Source organism: Amblyraja radiata, chromosome 15 (assembly GCF_010909765.2).
Source record: "Amblyraja radiata isolate CabotCenter1 chromosome 15, sAmbRad1.1.pri, whole genome shotgun sequence".
NCBI lineage: Eukaryota > Metazoa > Chordata > Chondrichthyes > Rajiformes > Rajidae > Amblyraja > Amblyraja radiata.
Genome location: NC_045970.1, coordinates 25091560 through 25111292, shown reverse-complemented (window position 1 = coordinate 25111292; position 19733 = coordinate 25091560). Strand labels below are relative to the sequence as shown.

The 19733-nt window shown below is 42.0% G+C and overlaps 1 protein-coding gene across 3 annotated transcripts in view; it reads left to right on the top strand.

Moving 5' to 3' along the window:
* inpp5f (inositol polyphosphate-5-phosphatase F) overlaps positions 1-19733 on the top strand; it is a 170335-nt gene that overhangs the window by 85205 nt on the left and 65397 nt on the right. For 2 of the 3 annotated variants that reach the window (XM_033033831.1, XM_033033830.1), the window contains exon 3: positions 6035-6171. The exons of the other annotated variant lie outside the window; for it this stretch is intronic. In XM_033033831.1, the coding sequence (XP_032889722.1) occupies positions 6035-6171 (137 nt within the window). The remainder of the gene's footprint in view (positions 1-6034; positions 6172-19733) is intronic. 3 annotated transcript variants of the gene reach the window in all.

The following is a 19733-nucleotide window of genomic DNA, read 5'->3' as shown; positions in this document are numbered from 1 at the left end:
ATAAAACTCTCTTGACTTGCGAATGAGTGCTGAGCATACCGTCAATTTAGTTATATTAGAGGAGACTAATTTAAAGCACCGGTTTGTGTATTCCAACAGATGAGGATGTTACCACAGTGCAAGTGCCATCAGTGATGGAGAAGGTGATGTTAATACTCAGCATGGTTGTGATGCAGAAACTCTGCCAGTTTTTGCAGTAATTTGCTGATGTTGTTTATTGCCTGTGGCGTTGTCAACGGACTTGCATTTGGAGTGGATTGTGACATTTTGGTAACTCAGAACCCTGGTAATTGCTCTAATTGCTATGCTGGATGCATTCTGATTATGTACATGCTGCCCCACAGGAAAGCAAATTACATTTGAATTTGCTGTCATGATTCCATCGCTTCTGGCAGGTTACTGCAGCAGTCATTTTCATTCGGGGCAGAGTGATGTGAAGGAACATCAAATAATGTAATTTCTGGTTGGAGTCTGGTTTGCTGGTGGGAGCACAAGGGTTCTGAATTCACTCTTGCAATATTTGACAGTGCACTCTGTTGCTTTTCAGAGTGGACTCTGTCAAGAGGAAGAATTTAACGTGACCGTATAAGAGCAACGTACTTATGCTATGCAAAATTAACCTCTAGATAAAGCTTCTGCTGATCCGCGACACGGTGGCGCAGCTGGTAGAGCTGCTGCATCTCAGCGCCGGAGACCCAGGTTCAATCCTGAATTCAGGCGTGTCTGTGTGGAGTTTGCTCGTTCTCTGTGACCACATGGGTTTGTAGATGCGTGGGTTTGTAGGTTAATTTGCCTCCATAAAATTGCCCCAAGTGTGTAGGGAGTCGATGAGGAAGAGGAATAATATGGATGTAATGTGAATGGGTCATCATTGGTCCGCAGAGACTCGATGGACCGAAGGGTTTGTTTCCATGTTGTTTCTTGAAACCAAGATGTAACTTGTACTAAAATCTGTTTTCTACGCCTATATTTTATTTTCACCATCACCTGAAATAGGAAGTGGTAATCGAATATCACAGTTCTTGGAAATAACTAACGCTAACAAATTAACACAAAGGTGTACAAATTTTGCCTTGTATGTATGTGATCTTTTAAAAGTTATACAATGCCTTCCATAATGTTTTGGACAAAGACCCATCATTTATTTGCCTCTGTACTCCACAATTTGAGATTTGTAATAGAAATAAATCACATGTGGTTAAAGTGCACATTGTCAGATTTTGATAAAGGCCATTCCCATACATTTTGGTTTTACCATGTAGAAATTACAGCAGTGTTTATACATAGTCCCCCCATTTCAGGGCACCATAATGTTTGGGACTCAGCAATGTCATGTAATGGAAAGTAGTTATGTTTAGAATTTAGTTGCAAATCCTTTGCATGCAATGACTGCTTGAAGTCTGCGATTCATGGACATCACCAGTTGTTGGGTGTCTTCTCTGGTGATGCTCTGCCAGGCCTGTATTGCAGCCATCTTTAGCTTATGCTTGTTTTGGGGGCTAGTCCCCTTCAGTTTTCTCTTCAGCATATAAAGGGCATGCTCAATTGGATTTAGATCTGGTGATTGACTTGGCCACTCAAGAATGACCATTCTTTAGCTTTGAAAAACTCCTTTGTTGCTTTAGCAATTTGTTTGGGACCATTGTCTTGCTGCAGAATGAACTGCCGGCCAATGAGTTTTAGGGCATTTGAACGAGCAGTTAGGATGTGTCTATTCACTTCAGAATTCATTATGCTACTACCATCCAGCAGTTGTATCCTCAATGAAGATAAGTGAGCCAGTACTTTCAGCAGCCATACATGCCCAGACCATAATACCCCCACCACTGTGTTTCACAGATGAGGTGGTATGCTTTGGATCTTGGGCAGTTCCATCTCTCCTCCATAGTTTGCTCTTGCCATCACTCTGATATAAGTCTCATTTGATCTTCGTCTGATCTGTACACAAGACCTTTTTTCAGAACTGTGGTTGGTCTTTTATGAACTTCTTGGCAAACTGTAACCTGGCCGTCTTATCTTTGCAGCTTTAACCACATGTGACTTTTTTTTTTTTTCTCTATTACAATTCTCAAATTGTGGAGTACAGAGGCAAATAAATAAATGATAGGTCTTTGTCCGAAACATTATAGAGGGCACTGTAATCCAAACTGGAACTAAAGCGCTTCTGAAGTTTGTGCTTGAGTTAATTTGATTGCGATGAATAGCTGCACAACAATCCCATTTTCTGGCTTCAGTGCACATTTTCAGACTCAAGAGTAGTTGTGCTTGTAAATGTTGTGTAAAAATACAAAAGCCTACAGAGCATAAAAGAAAGCTAGTTAATGTAATTTGAATAGGCCAAAAGATGATCTCACAGCCTTGTGCAGCGTGGTACTGCAGTGTGCTGTTTGGGACCAGATGTTGAACATTTTCAGCAATGTCATATTTCCAAGACTGCTGATGCAAAATTACCAAGTTATTTACTTTGTTGCACAAAACAGAAAAGCAGGTTAGTTTTTAAATGGTGACAAACTGGGGAATGTTGATTTTTAAAGAGAGTCCTAGGTGTGCTACTGCATAAGCCGCAGCCAGTATCTTGCAGCTGCATGCAATAGAAGCACGTGGTATGTCGTCAAATGTGCTTCATTGTCATATGTCCTGAAACGGAACAATTACCTTCTTTCTTGCAGCAGCAGCAACATAACAAATTGCAAACACAGCACTTGATACATAATAGAATAAACAAACAAAAAGTTCAATCAATAAAAAACCCAATATGGTGCAAAAACAAATCAAAAACCAAAGCCCCTCGTGCACCCCGGATAGTTCCTAGTGATCGTTTTGCTGAACACCTCCGCTTAGTCCGCCAAAATCTACTTGATATCCCAGTTGCTCAGCACTTTAACTCCCCCCTCACATTCCCAATCTGACCTTTCTGGGCCTGCTCCATTGTCAGAGGGAGGCCCAGCGCAAATTGGAGGAACAGCACCTCATATTTCGCTTGGGTAGTTTTTTTTAATTTACACAGTGTGCTTCATGGTGTTTGAGGGTCCTATCCATGTTCTCCAGTGGTGTTGCCTGAACCTCTTCAGTTTCTCCTGCACTTTGTCTAATTCAGCCATGATCGGTGGTTGAACCGGCTCAAGGGCTAAATCCTTTGCTGCTGCTCGTATTCTTATGTGAAGCAGGAAAGCTAATTCAAAAAGAGCATTATGGCTTTGAATTGGCATCTCTGGCAATAATGCCAATAATTGTTGCATCTTGTTTGTGACAATCACACAAACCAAATGTTTAACTGCGGCATTACATAATTGTTGAGCTAATTTTTGATTAAAGAGGAATAATTTTTGTATGCTTAATTTGTGTTCTGCAGTAGCTAGATTTGTGAACAAGCAGCAAAACTACTTTAGATTATTGTTAATCATATCACTATATAGTTAGTATTTGCAATAACTAAATAATTGTATTTTTTGGCTCCATACATACAAACAAATATTTTGAAGCCAAGGATGGTTTGCTTAGAGTTTGTTAGTGTTATGAAATCCATCAGCTTAAAGAAAACAAAGGCAACTTTAATTCAGTGGTTGGTTAGGCTAGCATCTAAAGCTTTAGCGGTATTGTCCAATAATTTGTGCTTGTGTTTTTGGTTGAATGATATAGCATGGAAACTCGCCCTTCAGTCCACCGGTCCACGCTGACCTTCAATGACCTGTTCATGCTAGTTCTATGTTTCTCACTTCACGTCCACTCCCTACACACGCAGCAATTTACAGAGGCCATTTACAAACCCATGCCTCTTCGAGAAGTGGGAGGAAACCTACACGGTCACAGAGTATGTACGAAATCCGCACAACAGCACCTGAGGTTCAGGATCGAGCCCGGGTCTCTGGCAGTGTGAAGCCACGGCTCAACCAGCTGTTGGAGGCAATGGTGGCTGCCATTGATGTTGTTGAAGACTGGATAAAGTAATAATTCTAGACTCCACCTTTTCTGACAGATATCAATGCGAAAGGTTCAAAAGCATTCATCAAATTTGCTGTGATCAAGCTGTTAGGGCAACCAGTTACAGTAAAGAATTCTCAAAGGTGGCAAACTAGATAGCAGAAAGCTTAGCTCCAAGCATGGAAACAAGGTCTTCAGCCCTCCATTTGTCTATATTTGGCCCATATTCCACTAAGCCTTTCATAAGCTATAGAAACAGAATTAGGCCATTCAGCCCATCAAATCTGCCATTCAATCATGGCTGATCTCTTTCCCTTTCAACCCCATTCTCCTGCCTTCTCCCCGTAGCCCTTGATACCCATACTAATCAAAAATATGTCAGCCTGCTCCTTGAAAATGAATGCTCATGGTGCTCTACAAAGGGAGATTACATTTTCAGGGTGAGAATGATTTACAAATACCGTAAATTCTTGTTACTTCATGTGCTGGATTACTGGGAGCATGACATGAAACAGCAAACTCAGACGAGTAACGAATTAAAAGAACTTTGTCATTTCTGTGTTTAACAATGCCCATGTACGCCCAAAGTATCAGACATTTTTATGGAGTAACAAAATGTTAAAGCTTTGCCATAATTACCGTAACAAGTGCAAGCCATCACTTCAAGAGTTTTTTTTTTTTTCAAGCAGTGACTTCTTTAGACTTTAGACCTCGGATATAGCACGGAAATGGGCCCTTCGGCCCACCAAGTCCGCACTTACTATCCTTCACACAAGGGCCAATTTACTATTTTACTGAAGCCAATTAACCTACAAATCTGTACATCTTTAGAGTGTGGAAGAAAGCCAGAGCAACTGGAGAAAACCCACGCATTCATAGGGAGAACGTACAAACTCCTTACAGACAACACCCATGGTCAGGTTCGTACCTGGGTCTCTGGCACTCTGAGGCAGCAGCTCTACTGCTGCACCACTGTCCGCCACTTCTTGTAAGTTTATAGAAGATTTTTTTATTTTGGGATATATCATTTCTCCGCCACTGGCAAAGCATTTTTTTTTCAAATGGCCTTCTCATCAGTTGCCAGCATGTATACTGATATATTCCAGTTGATACTATATTGTATATGCATCGAGCCAAACTGCAGTTTAGTTGTCGCATGTTTTGACTAGCTATCAAACCCAAATACCAGCTGTAACCACAACTTTTCTTTATCTTTGAATTATATGCTGATGACAATTCGCAGATTGCTCTCTGCTTAAAACAGTCTGTCTCGCAGAGCATCATCTTGTCAGTGAAATGACATTCCAGCAAGTGATATTTTATTTTTAAATTCTTCTCAAGGCACCAATTGTACAATTGGTGCCTTTAGATGCATTTAAAAATAAAACATTTATCTCAAAACTCGGCAAAACAAAGTTTTGATTTTTATCTTGAGAATTGGCTCCACTGGCTTGTGGTAAAATAGAATAAAGGTGTATAATGTTAGATTGCATTTCTTGGGAGTGAGGAGTGATCTAACTACAAGAGAGCCATGGGTAGAGAGAGTGGGGGTAGGAGTTGGTTGTGTTGGAGATGGGTAGCATTTATTGTGCTCTGTGAACCAAGGTATGTAGATAGATAGCAATGCATTGCAGATTGCCATCTAATAAAATGGTGATTTAAGGAGCAGAAATTGAAAGGCTGCCGTCTTACTGTTTCTGATCACCAAAGTTGTCAGCTCTGCACATGAACCTCAACACTATTTGGCTGCAGATCAATGTTCAGGTGTCAGTCTGGAAACAGCGTGGCGAACAATCTGCATCGGCTTATTTTCGCTTAATTATTAAATGTGTCCAGGGGTTATATTAATGGATTTTTTAAAATGGAAAATCTTCAATTTCACAACTCAATGCCGCAACTTTGTCATCTTCCCATTACTGCATCCAGTCATATTTGAATCGATAAAAAAGGAGACTAGTTGTACCATTTCCCATCCAATTCTGGTGTCATTCATTTGTTCAAAAGTCAGTTCGGCTCATCAATGGGGCTAAATTACCTTAACTTTTGAGCTACAGTCATTGAGGCACGGGAAACTAATAAATTGTTTTCTGATCGATCTTGACTTGCTTTTCAGATTTTGCATGGCGGCTCCTTCTAATTCGCCAGAAAGCACTGGTTGGAAAGCTTCCAGAGGACCATGAAGTTTACAAAATAACCAAGATAGCAGTGATCCCACTTTCAGAAGCAGAACCTCAGGATTTGGAATTGGAGGTAAAAACATTCCAGTGTTCCTTTCACCTATAGATTGTAATTTTATTCCAATTAATTCCGTTACTTGGAAAAACAAGAAAAGGAATATTTGTTGCATCTTAAATATCTCCCGGTTTGCCTTGGAGAATATGTAGTCTTCATCCAACTACATAAGTTGCGAAAACCGTTTGCAAAGCCCGGTAAATCTATAAATAACAAAAATTCTGATCTTGCTATCTTCCGGTTTGTGCGGTCTTTCCATTTGCGCAAAAACGGTTCGAGATATCGCTACGATTTTACGGCAGTTCACTCACCGTACTCTTATGCTGCGATTGCACCAAGTTTCGTTCCGATTGGTTGAATGTCGTAAAAGTCAGCAAGGTTTAAAAAATCTTAAAAACCACGCGTGCGCAGATCGATCTCTTCTCCTGCCGTTCAGCGCCGCGTGTATTAGTCTCTTCCCCTGTCACTCACCGGGACGGTCCGTCCCTTCCTGCGCCATCGCGTCTTTACTAGAGCTGAGGATGGCAGGCAGAGGTTTCCAACCGGACACAATTTTCGGAGGGACCAGAAGCAGCTCAGCATCAGACTCGACTCAGCCCAGCGTCGGAGACCCTGCCCAGCCCGGAGTCGGAAATGTCACCAAACGGAAAGCGGAGACTCTGATCCCACCCGCTGTGAGTCCCCATTGCATCGGCAATTCCCTCTGATCCCCCATCACTGGCTGCTCCCCCCTGATGCCCCCCTCCCCGTCTTTTCTCCGAGCTCACTTCTCCCCCGCACCCACACACCCCTCTCCCCCCCCACAACACCCCGCCCACACAAACCCGGCCACCTCCCCCCCCCCCGCCCCCCTTGTGCTTGCCAAGGTCTGGTTGAAAAAACAACTCTGTCATGGGCAGCTTTCTCTGGAAGACCAGTACATTTCAGGCAAACCAAAGGACTGCACAGAGTGGCTGATCTTCCCAACAGCAGTTGGTTTAGGTCTGAGGTTAGAGCAGAGAGGCCTATGTTCTGCAGCTGGTCCTGATCATTATCATGTACACTGTGTACTCTGGGCTTCATGTGAGCAAGGACTTTTATTGTACCTTGGTGTATATGGTACTACACTAATCTGATGGACCTCTACAAAGTTAACTCAATTTTTAGTCCAAGACCTTGGCAAGCACACGTTCCAACAGGAGGTTGATGCCCGACACTCATTCTCTCTATGGCTCTTTCAAAGGCAAGGTTTATTAGAGGCATACGGTATTGGAGAGTAGTCTTCTCGCCTCCAAGTAATTGAGAGCATTGTACCCTTGCTACATGTGATAGTAATAAACATAAACCTTTGCAGGAGTTTCAGGTGACTGGAAAAAAATAATCTTTATGCTTGTGTCTGTGAATGAGGCCTTGTTACAATTGAATTTCTGATCAATTTGTGGAGTTTTGAAACCTTGTGCAGTTCAGCCTGATACTTGCTGATCAGTCCGACGCAGTTTGATACTTGCAATGGTCTGCAACAGGTGCTGCGTGAGATTTGTGTTAAGCGCTGACTTGTGTTTTTTTTCTTGAGGGCATGTGTAGGCCAGCAGTGAAATGGGCCACTTCGCTTATGACCCCTGATACTTGGGAGTTGGAAGTAGGTGGTTTTGCAGCCGTGCCTTTTAATTCTGCAGTGCCAGGGAACCAGGTTGACTGGCTTGTATCTGGATAATTGATTGTAGGATGAGGAATGGTAGAACAAAGTGATTCTCTCATAGTGAGGCAAAGAGTGCACACATTTTATCTTTTGGTCTCCAACTCCCATGTGCACACTGGAAAGGTGTCAATGGAAAGCCAAAATTAAAGGTTTTCATCCAACATCCTTTCTTGTCCAGTAATTGTCTCCCATAGGTAGGGTCGAGCTTGCTGCTCAATAAAGGGTCTTGCTGCCTGGGTGAGTGGCAAACAGAATTATGAGGATGGCAGTGTGTTCCCCCACAGAGTCACAGTCACAAACTGCACCACATTGAAGTTGGAAAAAGGAACACGTTTTTTCACCTTTAATCTTATGCGGCTATCATCTATTTTTAATCTTTTTGATGCAAAAAGTAAATTAATTTGAAGGCTTTCTTGACCTAGTGGACAGCCAGCTGACTTGCACTGTTGTTGAAATGAGTAGCATTTGTCCCTGTCGTTAGATAGGAATATTTAATTTTCCTACAGCTGTTTTTCCTTGTTGGAGATATCTCGGGATTCTGGGCTTCAATGATGCAGAACATTTATAGAATTCCTTTCTGTGGAACAGCACTATTCTTTGGCAGCTGAAGGATTTGAAGCATATGATTGACCTGGAGTACATTCCAAAGTATTAGAGTCTTAGTTGCGAAGAATAAAAGTAATATTGATGTGAAGTTTTATTTCTTGAACCTAATACCCTTTATATTTTATAACCCTGGTTGAATGCAGTAATTTGTTTCTGCTTAAACGTTATCTCAACATTGGAGCTTGCACTTGAAGTGTTTTGATTGAGGAAAAGAAGAACCTTGTGGAACCCTTCAATGTGTACATTAGGCATGCTGAGAATCAAAGTACTGATGATTAAATTGAATGATGTTCAACTCCAAACAATATATAACTTTAGCTTGCTTTTGCCTGTCAGCTCAGCATGTTTTTAAATCACAATTGTTAGACAAAATGGTTTTCATCTACGTTCTTATTTGGCTTGATGTATGAAGGCCAATTAGAGACAAGAATAGTTTTATTTTGTAACCGTTTCTATTTTGACAAAGCGTATGTCTTTTTAAAGGAAATCCAATACATTGAGCTAGTCTGACAAACGTTAGTGTCAGGTTATGGTGCTTCTAGGCAGTGATTTGTGTAAGAGACTGGTTCTGACATCGATCACCTGAAACACCGCTGAATCCACAGAAGTGAAGCAAAAGCATGCTATCTTCAATCCCGAGAAGCTGCTTAGGAAGCAGAAGATGAAGCAAAGTCTTGAGATTAGTGTTTAAGAAGGAACTGCAGATGCTGGAAAATCGAAGTTACACAAAAAAGCTGGAGAAACTCAGCGGGTGCAGCAGCATCTATGGAGCGAAGGAAATAGGCAACGTTTCGGGCCAAAACCCTTCTTCAGACTGATCGGGGGTGGGGGGGACAAGAAAAGAAAAAGGAGGAGGAGCCCGAAGGCTGGGGGATGGGAGGAGACAGCAGGGGGACTGAGGAAGGGGAGGAGACAGCAAGGACTAACAAAATTGGGAGAATTCGATGTTCATGCCCCCAGGATGCAGACTCCCCAAGCGGAATATGAGGTGCTGTTCCTCCAATTTCCGGTGCTGCTCGCTGTGGCCATGGAGGAGACCCAGGACAGAGAGGTCGGAGACGGAGTGGGAGGGGGAGTTGAAGTGCTGAGCCACCGGGAGGTCAGCTTGGATATTGCGGACCGAGCGGAGGTGTTCGGCGAAACGATCGCCCAACCTCCGCTTGGTCTCACCGATATAGATCTGCTGACATCTAGAGCAGCGGATGCAATAGATGAGGTTGGAGGAGATGCAGGTAAACCTCTGTCGCACCTGGAACGACTGCTTGGGTCCTTGAACGGAGTCGAGGGGGGAGGTAAAGGGACAAGTGTTGCATCTCTTGCGGTTGCAAGGGAAAGTGCCCGGGGAGGGGGTGGTACGAGAGGGAAGGGAAGAATTGACAAGGGAGTTATGGAGGGAGCGGTCTTTGCGGAAGGCAGACATGGGGGGAGATGGGAAGATGTGGCGAGTGGTGGGGTCACGTTGGAGGTGGCGAAACTGACGGAGGATTACTTTTTGTATGTGACGGCTGGTGGGGTGAAAGGTGAGGACTAGGGGGACTCTGCCCTTGTTGCGAGTGGGGGGGATGGGGAGAGAGAGCAGTGTTGTGGGGTATGGAAGAGACCCTGGTGCGAGCCTCATCTATGGTGGAGGAGGGGAACCCCCGTTCCCTGAATAATGAGGACATTTCAGATGTCCTGGTGTGGAACGCCTCATCCGTGGAGCAGATGCGGCGTAGACGGAGGAATTGGGAGTAGGGGATGGAGTCCTTACAGGAAGCAGGGTGGGAAGAAGTGTAGTCCAGATAGCCATGGGAGTCAGTGGGTTTATAGTGGATGCCGGTCAGAAGTCTATCACCTGCGATGGAGATAGTGAGGTCAAGGAATGGTAGGGAAGTGTTGGAAATGGTCCAGGTGTATTTGAGTGCCGGATGGAAGTTAGTGGTGAAGTGGATGAAGTCAGTCAGTTGTGTGCGGGTGCAGGAGGTGGCACCAAAGCAGTCGTCGATGTAGCGGAGGTAGAGGTCGGGGATGGGGCCCTGGTATTTATTGAACAAGGATTGCTCGACGTAACCGACAAATAGGCAGGCGTAGCTGGGGCCCATGCGTGTGCCCATAGCTACGCCTTGTATTTGGAGGAAATGGGAGGAGTCGAACGTGAAGTTATTGAGGGTAAGGACCAGCTCCGCTAGGCGGAGGAGAGTGTCAGTGGCTGGGTATAGGTTGCTTCTCTGGTCGAGGAAGAACCGGAGGGCTTTGAGACCATCCTGGTGGGGGATGGAGGTGTAGAGTGACTGGACGTCCATGGTGAAGATGAGGGGGTGAGGGCCTAGAGAATGGAATGCGCGGAGACGACGGAGAGTGTCTGAGGTGTCTTAAACATAGGTAGGGAGGGATTTAACCAAGGGGGATATGATGGAGTCAAGGTATTTGGAAATGAGTTCGGTGGGGCACGAACAGGCAGAGACAATGGGTCTTCCGGGACAGTCAGGTTTGTGGATTTTAGGGAGAAGGTAAATTCGGGCCGTGCGGGGCTGGGGAACGATGAGGTTGGAGGCTCGGTCAGGTAGGGCATTGGAGTTGATGAAGTCGGTGATGGTGCTGGAGATGGTGGCCTGGTGCTCGTCAGTGGGGTCATGGTCCAGGAGTAAGTAGGAGGAGGTGTCCGAGAGTTGGCGCGTGGCCTCAGCTTTGTAGAGATCGGCGCGCCAGACTACCACAGCACCTCCCTTGTCGGCGGGTTTGATAACCCAATCTGGGTTGTTGCGGAGTGAGTCGATGGCAGAACGTTCATGGGGGGAGAGATTGGAGTGAGACAGGGGAGTGGAGAAGTTGAGGCGGTTGATGTCGCCACGGCAGTTATCGATGAAGAGTTCTAAAGCAGGAAATTGGCCACGAGGGGGGTTCCACGAGGAGGGGGTGCGTTGGAGACGGGAAAAGGGGTCGTCAGTGGGGGGCGAGGACTCCTTCCCATGGAAGTACGCTGTGAGGCGGAGGCGACGGTAGAAGAGCTCCAAGTCGTGGTGGGCGCGGAATTCATTGAGGTGGGGACGGAGGGGGACAAAGGTAAGACCTCTGTTGAGGACAGACCGTTCGGTGTTGGAGAGGGGGAGGTCGGGGGGGAGAGTGAACACCCGGCAGGGATGGGGGTTGGGGCTGGAGGAAGGCAGGTGGGTGGACTGGGGACGAGGCAATGTGTGGTGGGGAAGCGATGTGTGGTGGGGAGGTGGTGGGTGGTGGGGTGGTGGTGGGTGGTGGGGGGGTGGTGGGTGGTCAGGGGGTGGGGGGGGTGAGAGGGCTGTGGTGTGGGTGGGGAAGAGCAGGGGTCACATAGTTAGAGGGGGTTGGGGAAGACTCAGTGGAACTGCCACTGAGGTAGACCAGGCTGGGTCGACTGGCACTAGGACCCAGTGGAGTCAAACCCAGGAGAGTGGGAGTAAGCAGCGTGAAGGATTCAGGCCCAGTGCAGAGTTTTTTTTGTTTTTTTTTTAATATTTTATTTTATTAGAAGTAAGTACAGTCATATGGCACCAAAGTGCCTAATATATATTTTCATAATACATTTTATGTACAACTTCTTTTTTTTTTTTTTTTGTTACACTGAAAAAAGATTAGAATAAGAAAAAGAAGTTAGATAGTAAAGGATAGAAAGATGTGAAATATATAGTGTGTGAAAAAAGAAAACGAGTAAATGAAGAAAGTTGAGAGAGAGAATAGAGAGAAGAAAAGAAAAAAAAGAGGAGATCATTATTTATAGTCTTGACCAACCCTCGTCCAGTCCTGAAACAGTTATTTTTTACAATTGTGTTGCACCATATGATTCCAAAAAAACGACGAATGGAGACCAACTCGTTATGAATTGGTCTGATTTATCCATTAGGAGGAATCGCATTTCCTCAAGATGAGCGGTGTCCAACATACTTGCAATCCACATTTTAAGCGTTGGTATTGATGTACCCTTCCAAAATTTAAGAATTAATTTTTTTGCGATTATTAAACCATAGTTAAGGAATAGATTTTGAGATGTGTTCAATTTATTCCCATCTTCCATTACGCCAAATATAATCATTTCAGTATTAGGTTCCATTCTTGTCTTGAATAATTTTGTAAATATTTCAAAAATATCATTCCAAAATCTATAAAGTTTTATGCAGGAGACTAAGGAGTGTGTTATAGTTGCCTTTTGGGCTAGACATTTATCACAAGTGGCGGATATATTTGGATAAAATTTGTTCAATCTTGTTTTTGAGTAATATAATCTATGTACAATTTTAAATTGAATTAAATTATGTCTTACATTAATTGAACATTTGTGAATATATATCAGGTATTTTTCCCATTTAACCTTCGTAATTTTTATCATTAGTTCCCGTTCCCACTCTTCTCTAAGTACCTCTGTCGATGGTAGGTCTATATTTAGAATACTATTATATAAATATGATATTAATTTTTGTGAGTCAGCTTCAATATTCATTGCCTCTTCCAATAAGTCAGGAGTTACTTTTTGATATCCTTGTATATATTTTTTCACGAGATCGCAAATCTGAAGATATTTAAAATATTGGTTGTTTTTCAATTTAAATTTTAATTGTAATTGTTGGAATGATAGTAAGTTTCCCATTTCATACATATCCCTGATCCTTCTAATTCCGAGACTTTCCCATTGGTTATATGTCTTATCAATAAGAGATGGTTTAAATAAAGGGTTATTCGCTATTGGCATTAACAGTGATAGATTTCTTAATTTTAAAGATAATTTTATTTGTTTCCAAATTCTTATTGTACCATATATAATTGGGTTCTTCTTATATATTGTGTTATTCAATTTTTTTGGGGAGAAGAGGATCGTTCCTATATTACTAGGATGGCAATCCTCCTTCTCCATTTTTATCCATTCTGTCTGTTGGGTAGAACTATCCAACCAATAAATCATATTCTTAATATGCACTGCCCAGTAATAATACATAAAATTCGGAAGTGAAAGTCCCCCGACCTCTTTTGGTTTACATAAGTGTTTTTTTGTGATTCTATGTGATCTATAGTCCCAAATATAATTAGTAATATTAGAGTCTAATTTTTTTTTAAAGTATTTTGGTATATATACCGGTATAGATTGAAATAGGTATAGTAATTGTGGTAGGAAGATCATTTTTATTGCATTTATTCTACCTAATAATGATAAGGGAAGTGTTTTCCAAAATTTAATCAACGTATTAAGTTTATTTAATAAAGGCATGAAATTAGCATTGAATAATGCTTTATATTTTCTAGTAATCTGAATACCCAAATATTTAAATTTTTCTGTTGCGATTTTAAAGGGGAACTTCAGTAAGTGTGTAGGTTCTTGAGGTTTTAATGTCATGATTTCACTTTTATTCCAGTTTATTCTATATCCAGAAAAAGACCCAAATTCCTCTATTAAGTTTAATAAATTTGGTATGCTCGTTTGTGACTTTGTAATATATAAAAGTATATCGTCTGCATATAATGAGATTTTATTCTTTGAGTCTCTGGTATTATAGCCCTGAATATTCGGATGAATTCTTATACTTTCAGCCAGGGGTTCTATCATAAGGGCAAATAGCAGGGGTGATAGTGCACATCCCTGCCTATTACCCCTTGATAGTTGAAATTTTTGAGATAACATGTTATTAGTTAAAATTCTTGCCATCGGTTTATCATATAATAATTTTACCCATCTTATAAAATTCTCTCCCATATTAAATTTTTGTAGTACTTTATATAAGTATTGCCACTCTACCTGATCAAATGCTTTCTCTGCATCCAAAGAAATAATTGATATATCTTCTTCCTCTACTTTATGCGAGTACATTATATTAAACAGACGTCTCAGATTATTAAATGAGTATCTTTTAGGTATAAACCCCGTTTGATCAGGGTTTATCAATTTACTAATATATTTGCTTAATCTTCTTGATAAAATCTTTGCTAAAATTTTCTGATCTGTATTTAAAAGTGATATAGCTCTGTACGAGCCCGGATCTTCTAAATCTTTATCTTTTTTTGGAATAAGTGTAATAGTTGATTCTGTTAGTGTTTCAGGTAGTTTGTTTTCTTTAAAAGCATGGGAGTATAAATTAAATAAATAAGGGGTTGTTATCTCCTGAAATTTTTTATAAAATTCATTATTAAAACCATCTGGTCCCGGTGTCTTACCATTTTTCAGCGATTTTATTGTTTCACCTATTTCTTTGATTGTAATTTGAGCTCCTAATTCCTCTTGTTCCAAAAGGTCCAGTATTGGAAGATTACAATTATCTAGAAATTTTTTTATTTTACTATCTTCTCTTTTAATTTTAGATGTATATAAGTTTTGATAAAATTGGGCAAATCTATTATTAATATCTTTAGGTAGTATTAGTAATTCACCTTTCTCTGATTTAATTTTGGTTATAGTATTTTCCTTTTCTTGTTTTTTCAATTGGCGAGCTAAAAGCTTATGTGGTTTGTCACCAAACTCAAAATGTTCCTGTTTTGTCATTTGGAATAGTCTTATTACCCTTGCCGATAAAATTCGATTAAGTTTAAATTTCAGTAATATTATCTTATTGTGTTTATCTGTCGTGGAATCTTTGGCATTATCCATCTCTAACTGTCTGATTTCTTGTTCTAACAACAATTGTTCTGTCTTATTTTTTTTATTTTGAAAACTTTGATATGAAATTATAATTCCTCTCATAAATGCCTTAAAAGTTTCCCATAATAAAGAAGGCAAAGTACCTGGTATATCATTTGTATCGAAAAAAAGTTCCATTTGTTGTTTTAAATATTGATAGCCTTGCACGTCATTTAAAATATGTGTATTAAACCTCCAAAAAAAATTTTTGCCCGGCATTCCCTCAAATTTTACTGAAAATGTCAACGGGGAGTGATCTGAGATACTACTAATGTGGTATGTTGGGTTGTTTGTATATGGCATTAATTTCATATCCACTAAAAAATAATCAATTCTTGAATAAGTTTTATGCACCGAAGAGTAAAACGAGTATTCCCTTCCAACTGGATTAGCAGATCTCCATACATCTATTATATTCGTATTTTTTATATATGTATTTAGAAGTTCGCTAGTTTTAGATTTTAAATTACTCTTCTTTTGTTTTGCTGATTTATCTAGATATGAATCTAAAACACAGTTAAAGTCCCCCCCTATTATCACATTTTGGTAATTAAACTCTGATATTATGTCAATAATTTTATCAAAAAAGTGGGGGTTATCAAAATTCGGAGCATAAATATTTATCAAAGTTAGTGGGGTTGCATAAATTTCACCCGAAACTATAATATATCTTCCCTCTTTATCTGATATGGTATTCTTTAATTTAAAAGGAATACCTTTCCTAATAAGAATAGCTGTACCCCTAGATTTAGAAGTAAATGAGGAGTAGTATGTTTGGCCTATCCAATTCGCCTTTAATCTTATTTGTGTTTGTTGTTTCATGTGTGTCTCCTGCAAAAACATTATGTCGCTTTTCAACGATTTTAGTTGGGCAAAAATTTTACCCCTCTTAATTGGTTCGTTGGCACCCCGTATATTCCAACTACAAAATGTAATTCCTCCATTCTTTATTTGTCTATCGTCTTGCATTGTAAATCAGGGCAATATTCCTGAATCATATGGTGCAAACAAATACCTCAGAATTTTAGGACTTGGGTGGTCATCCCGGTTTATTAGATTTATATTGCATCTCCTTCTTGTAAAGTGAGAGGGCTGTGGTGTGGGTGGGGAAGAGCAGGGGTCACATAGTTAGAGGGGGTTGGGGAAGACTCAGTGGAACTGCCACTGAGGTAGACCAGGCTGGGTCGACTGGCACTAGGACCCAGTGGAGTCAAACCCAGGAGAGTGGGAGTAAGCAGCGTGAAGGATTCAGGCCCAGTGCAGAGTTAAAGACTTTGTTTAGCCTGTCTTGCTTGCAAGCTGCAATTTAAGTGAAGAGTGGAAAATGCCAAGGTGTGGTTATTTCCGCAGTTCCACACTAGTGTACAGCTTGTCTACATATGGAGGTCATGTTCATGCACATTGACACTGACCCTGCCCACTCTTCTTCACTCATCCCCTCTGTTGACCTGATTGTCTCATTGCTCCACCTGACATACAGCACTGGTTGTACAGAACTTAATTCAAATTGTGAATTGAGAAGACTAAAGCCATTGTCTTTGAAATCTGACCTCCATATGTAAAGAAGCCAATGGAGTTTCAGAAATCATCACACATGGGATATGGGACAGCATAGGAACAAGTCCTTTGCCCCACAATGTTTGTGCAAACATGATAGCAAAAGCAACTCTTATCTACCTACACATAATCCATAGCCCTCCATTCCTTGCATATCCATGTGCCTATCCAAAAGTCTCCTTGGCATTTACCACACTTCACTTAAATTGCACCTTGCAAGCAGCACAGGCTGAACATCACTGCCACACATTTTAATTTGCATTGACTCCATCCTGCTCTCTGGTCCCCGAGCCAGGATTCATCTTGGTGTTTTAATTGACCTTGAGTTTCAACCACACTGTTCAGTCACTTTGACCATTCCTTACCCCTCAGCATCATCTGAGGTAACCTCAGTCTGAAGAAGGGTCTCGACCCGAAACGTCGCCTACTCCTTTTCTCCATTGACGCTGCCTTCAGCTGAGTTTCTCCAGCATTTTTTGTCTACTTTCATTTATGCCATAAATGTCATGGCTTCATGTACTTTCCTGTCCTGACTATCTTCACACTCTAATGGGGCTTTTTCACGGGGCGAGTTGACGCAAGATGTCACCAGAGTGAAGTGGTCGTGGTCCAGCACGAGTTTCGCACGATATAACGGGGGGTAGATAAAGAGTTCCCACGGTACTCGGCATTTCTGTTATTTGTGCGAGTGACTTGTCCGTCTCCCGAGCTTTCCCGTTAATCTTGAATGAACATCGTGAACTGTAGTGTTGTTAATCACGTGGCACAAATGATGTTACTTTGTTTTCACACACTATATTGGGTTTTTTCACACACTATATTCCTCCCTTGGTTGAATTGGCTCATTTGGAGACATGCCTATACTAACTATGTGCATCGAGAACGCTTGCGTGAAGGCAGAAGGGTGAGAATAATTAAAAAGAGAATTAAGAGGAAGTCTCACTGGGTGAAGCCCATCTTGCAACGGCGACCTCAATTTGGACAATATGATCAGCTGCTTAATGTGCTGTGCGAAGAGGATAAAAGTGCATTCACAAACTTTGTCAGAATTTCACCCGAGCTCTTTAATGAGCTGAAGAATAATCTGTTTTTTTTAGACAAATGTTGTTTGGTGTGATGCACCTTCTCTCAATATGTGCAAGAAGTCGTCTTTTTATTTTGTCAAATAGGAATAAAGACTTTGTCTCACATTGACCGTGATGGTTGTCTTATTTTATTATCTACAGAGAGGTGAAACTTTCAAACGTTTAACCAGTCAGTAGACAGACAATAAATAGTAACAATCGAGCCATAAATGGTGTATACATGGTGAAGGGAACAACGCTGTGTGCAAGATAATGTTTAAAATCATGCGAGGAATCGATCGGGTAGATGCACAGTCTCTTGCCCAGAGTAGGCGAATCGAGGACCAGATTACATAGGTTTAAGGTGAAGGGGAAATGATTTAATATGGATCTGATTAAATACTGTCAGTAGTAAACCCGATCAAAAACAACATCAGGACGTCTATTAAACACCAGAGATCCCAGTAAACACCCAGCCGAGACTTATTACAGGTCTAGTGGAAAGACACAAAGCGCTGGAGCAACTCAGCGGGTCAGGCAGCATCGCTAGACAACATGGATAGATGATGTTTCGGGTCGGGACTCTTCTTCAGCGCTGAGTTACTCCCGCATATTGTGTCTTTCCAATGCAGATTAGCGTCTGCGATTCTTTGCTCCTGCATTACGGGGTCTATCTCGATTCCCGATAAAGTCTAAAACCCATCCTCCAGAGTTCTCAGCCCAGGGCGCCCATAAACAAGCCCTTAACTCCACACTGGGGACAGAGGCTGAGAGGTGTACAAAACCATGAGACGAACAGGCAGGGAAATAGACAGAGTCCAGGGTAATATATGTCCTTTGCCCACAGAGGGGATTCGAGGACCAGAGGGCATAGGTTCAAGGTGAGGGGGGAAGATCTAATAGGAATCTGAGTGAGGGGTAACATTTTCGCACAAAGGGTGGTGGGTGTATGGAACAAGCTGCCAGAGGAGGTAGTTGAGGCTGGGTCCATCCATACATTTAAGAAACATTTAGACAGGTACATGGATAAGACAGGTTGGGAGGGATATGGACCAGACGCAGGCAGATGGGACTAGTTTCGATGGGACATTTTGGCCGGTATGGGCAAGTTGAGCCGAAGGTCCGGTTTCCACACTGTAACTCGATAACGCCAGTGAGTATACGATCTAAGATAGTCCGAGGGTCTCGAATGAGGTAGGTAGTAGTTCAGGAATGGTCTGTGGTTGGTGTTAGGATGGTTCAGTTACATAAGTGCTCAAATGTAGGCACCGTTTTCGCAGTGGAAGCTCCGAGACTGCAGCGGGCGATTGTCGTGTTGGCTGGGACTCCTGTTATCCATGCAGGATAATGCCTATCCGTCCATGCCTATTTCCTTCATTCCATAGATGCTGCTGCACCCGCTGAGTTTCTCCCGCTGAGGTTGGGCAGGCGAGGATTATGTTACTTGGAGTGCAGGAGGCTGAAGGGTGATCTAATGGAGGTGTATAACCGAGGGGAAATGCACAGACTTTTACTCAGGGTCGGGGCATCAAAAAGTAGAGAACACGGGTTTAAGGTAAGAGGGCAAGATTTAATAGAAAGCTGAGGAGCAGCTTCTTTACACAGAGGGTAGTAGGCAACGTTGCCTATTTCCTTCGTTCCATAGATGCTGCTGCACCCGCTGAGTTTCTCCAGCATTTGTGTGTGTGGGTGGGAGTAGGGGGGAGGGGGTGGGGGGGGAGAGAGATAAGGCAGCCTGAAGGAAGGGTCGCCTGTCCATTTCCCTCCGTAGATGCTGCCTGGCCCGCGGAGTTCCTACAGTCTTAGAAACTGCTTTAGACAAAAAGAGACACAAACTGCTGGAGTAAAATAGCTCAGCAAGTGAGGTACCTGAACACTCAAAAATGAAAAAGAATGAAAATGTGATTATTTCACCTCCCTTCAACTATTTTGTGTTTCAGCATGAGAGGGATTATAACATTAGAAACATTCATCTTGTAGTGATGTGTTAATGAAGAATTGCAGACATCAATCTGATAGTAAAAAATATATTTATTTAACAATGAGGTAAAACAAGCACTGA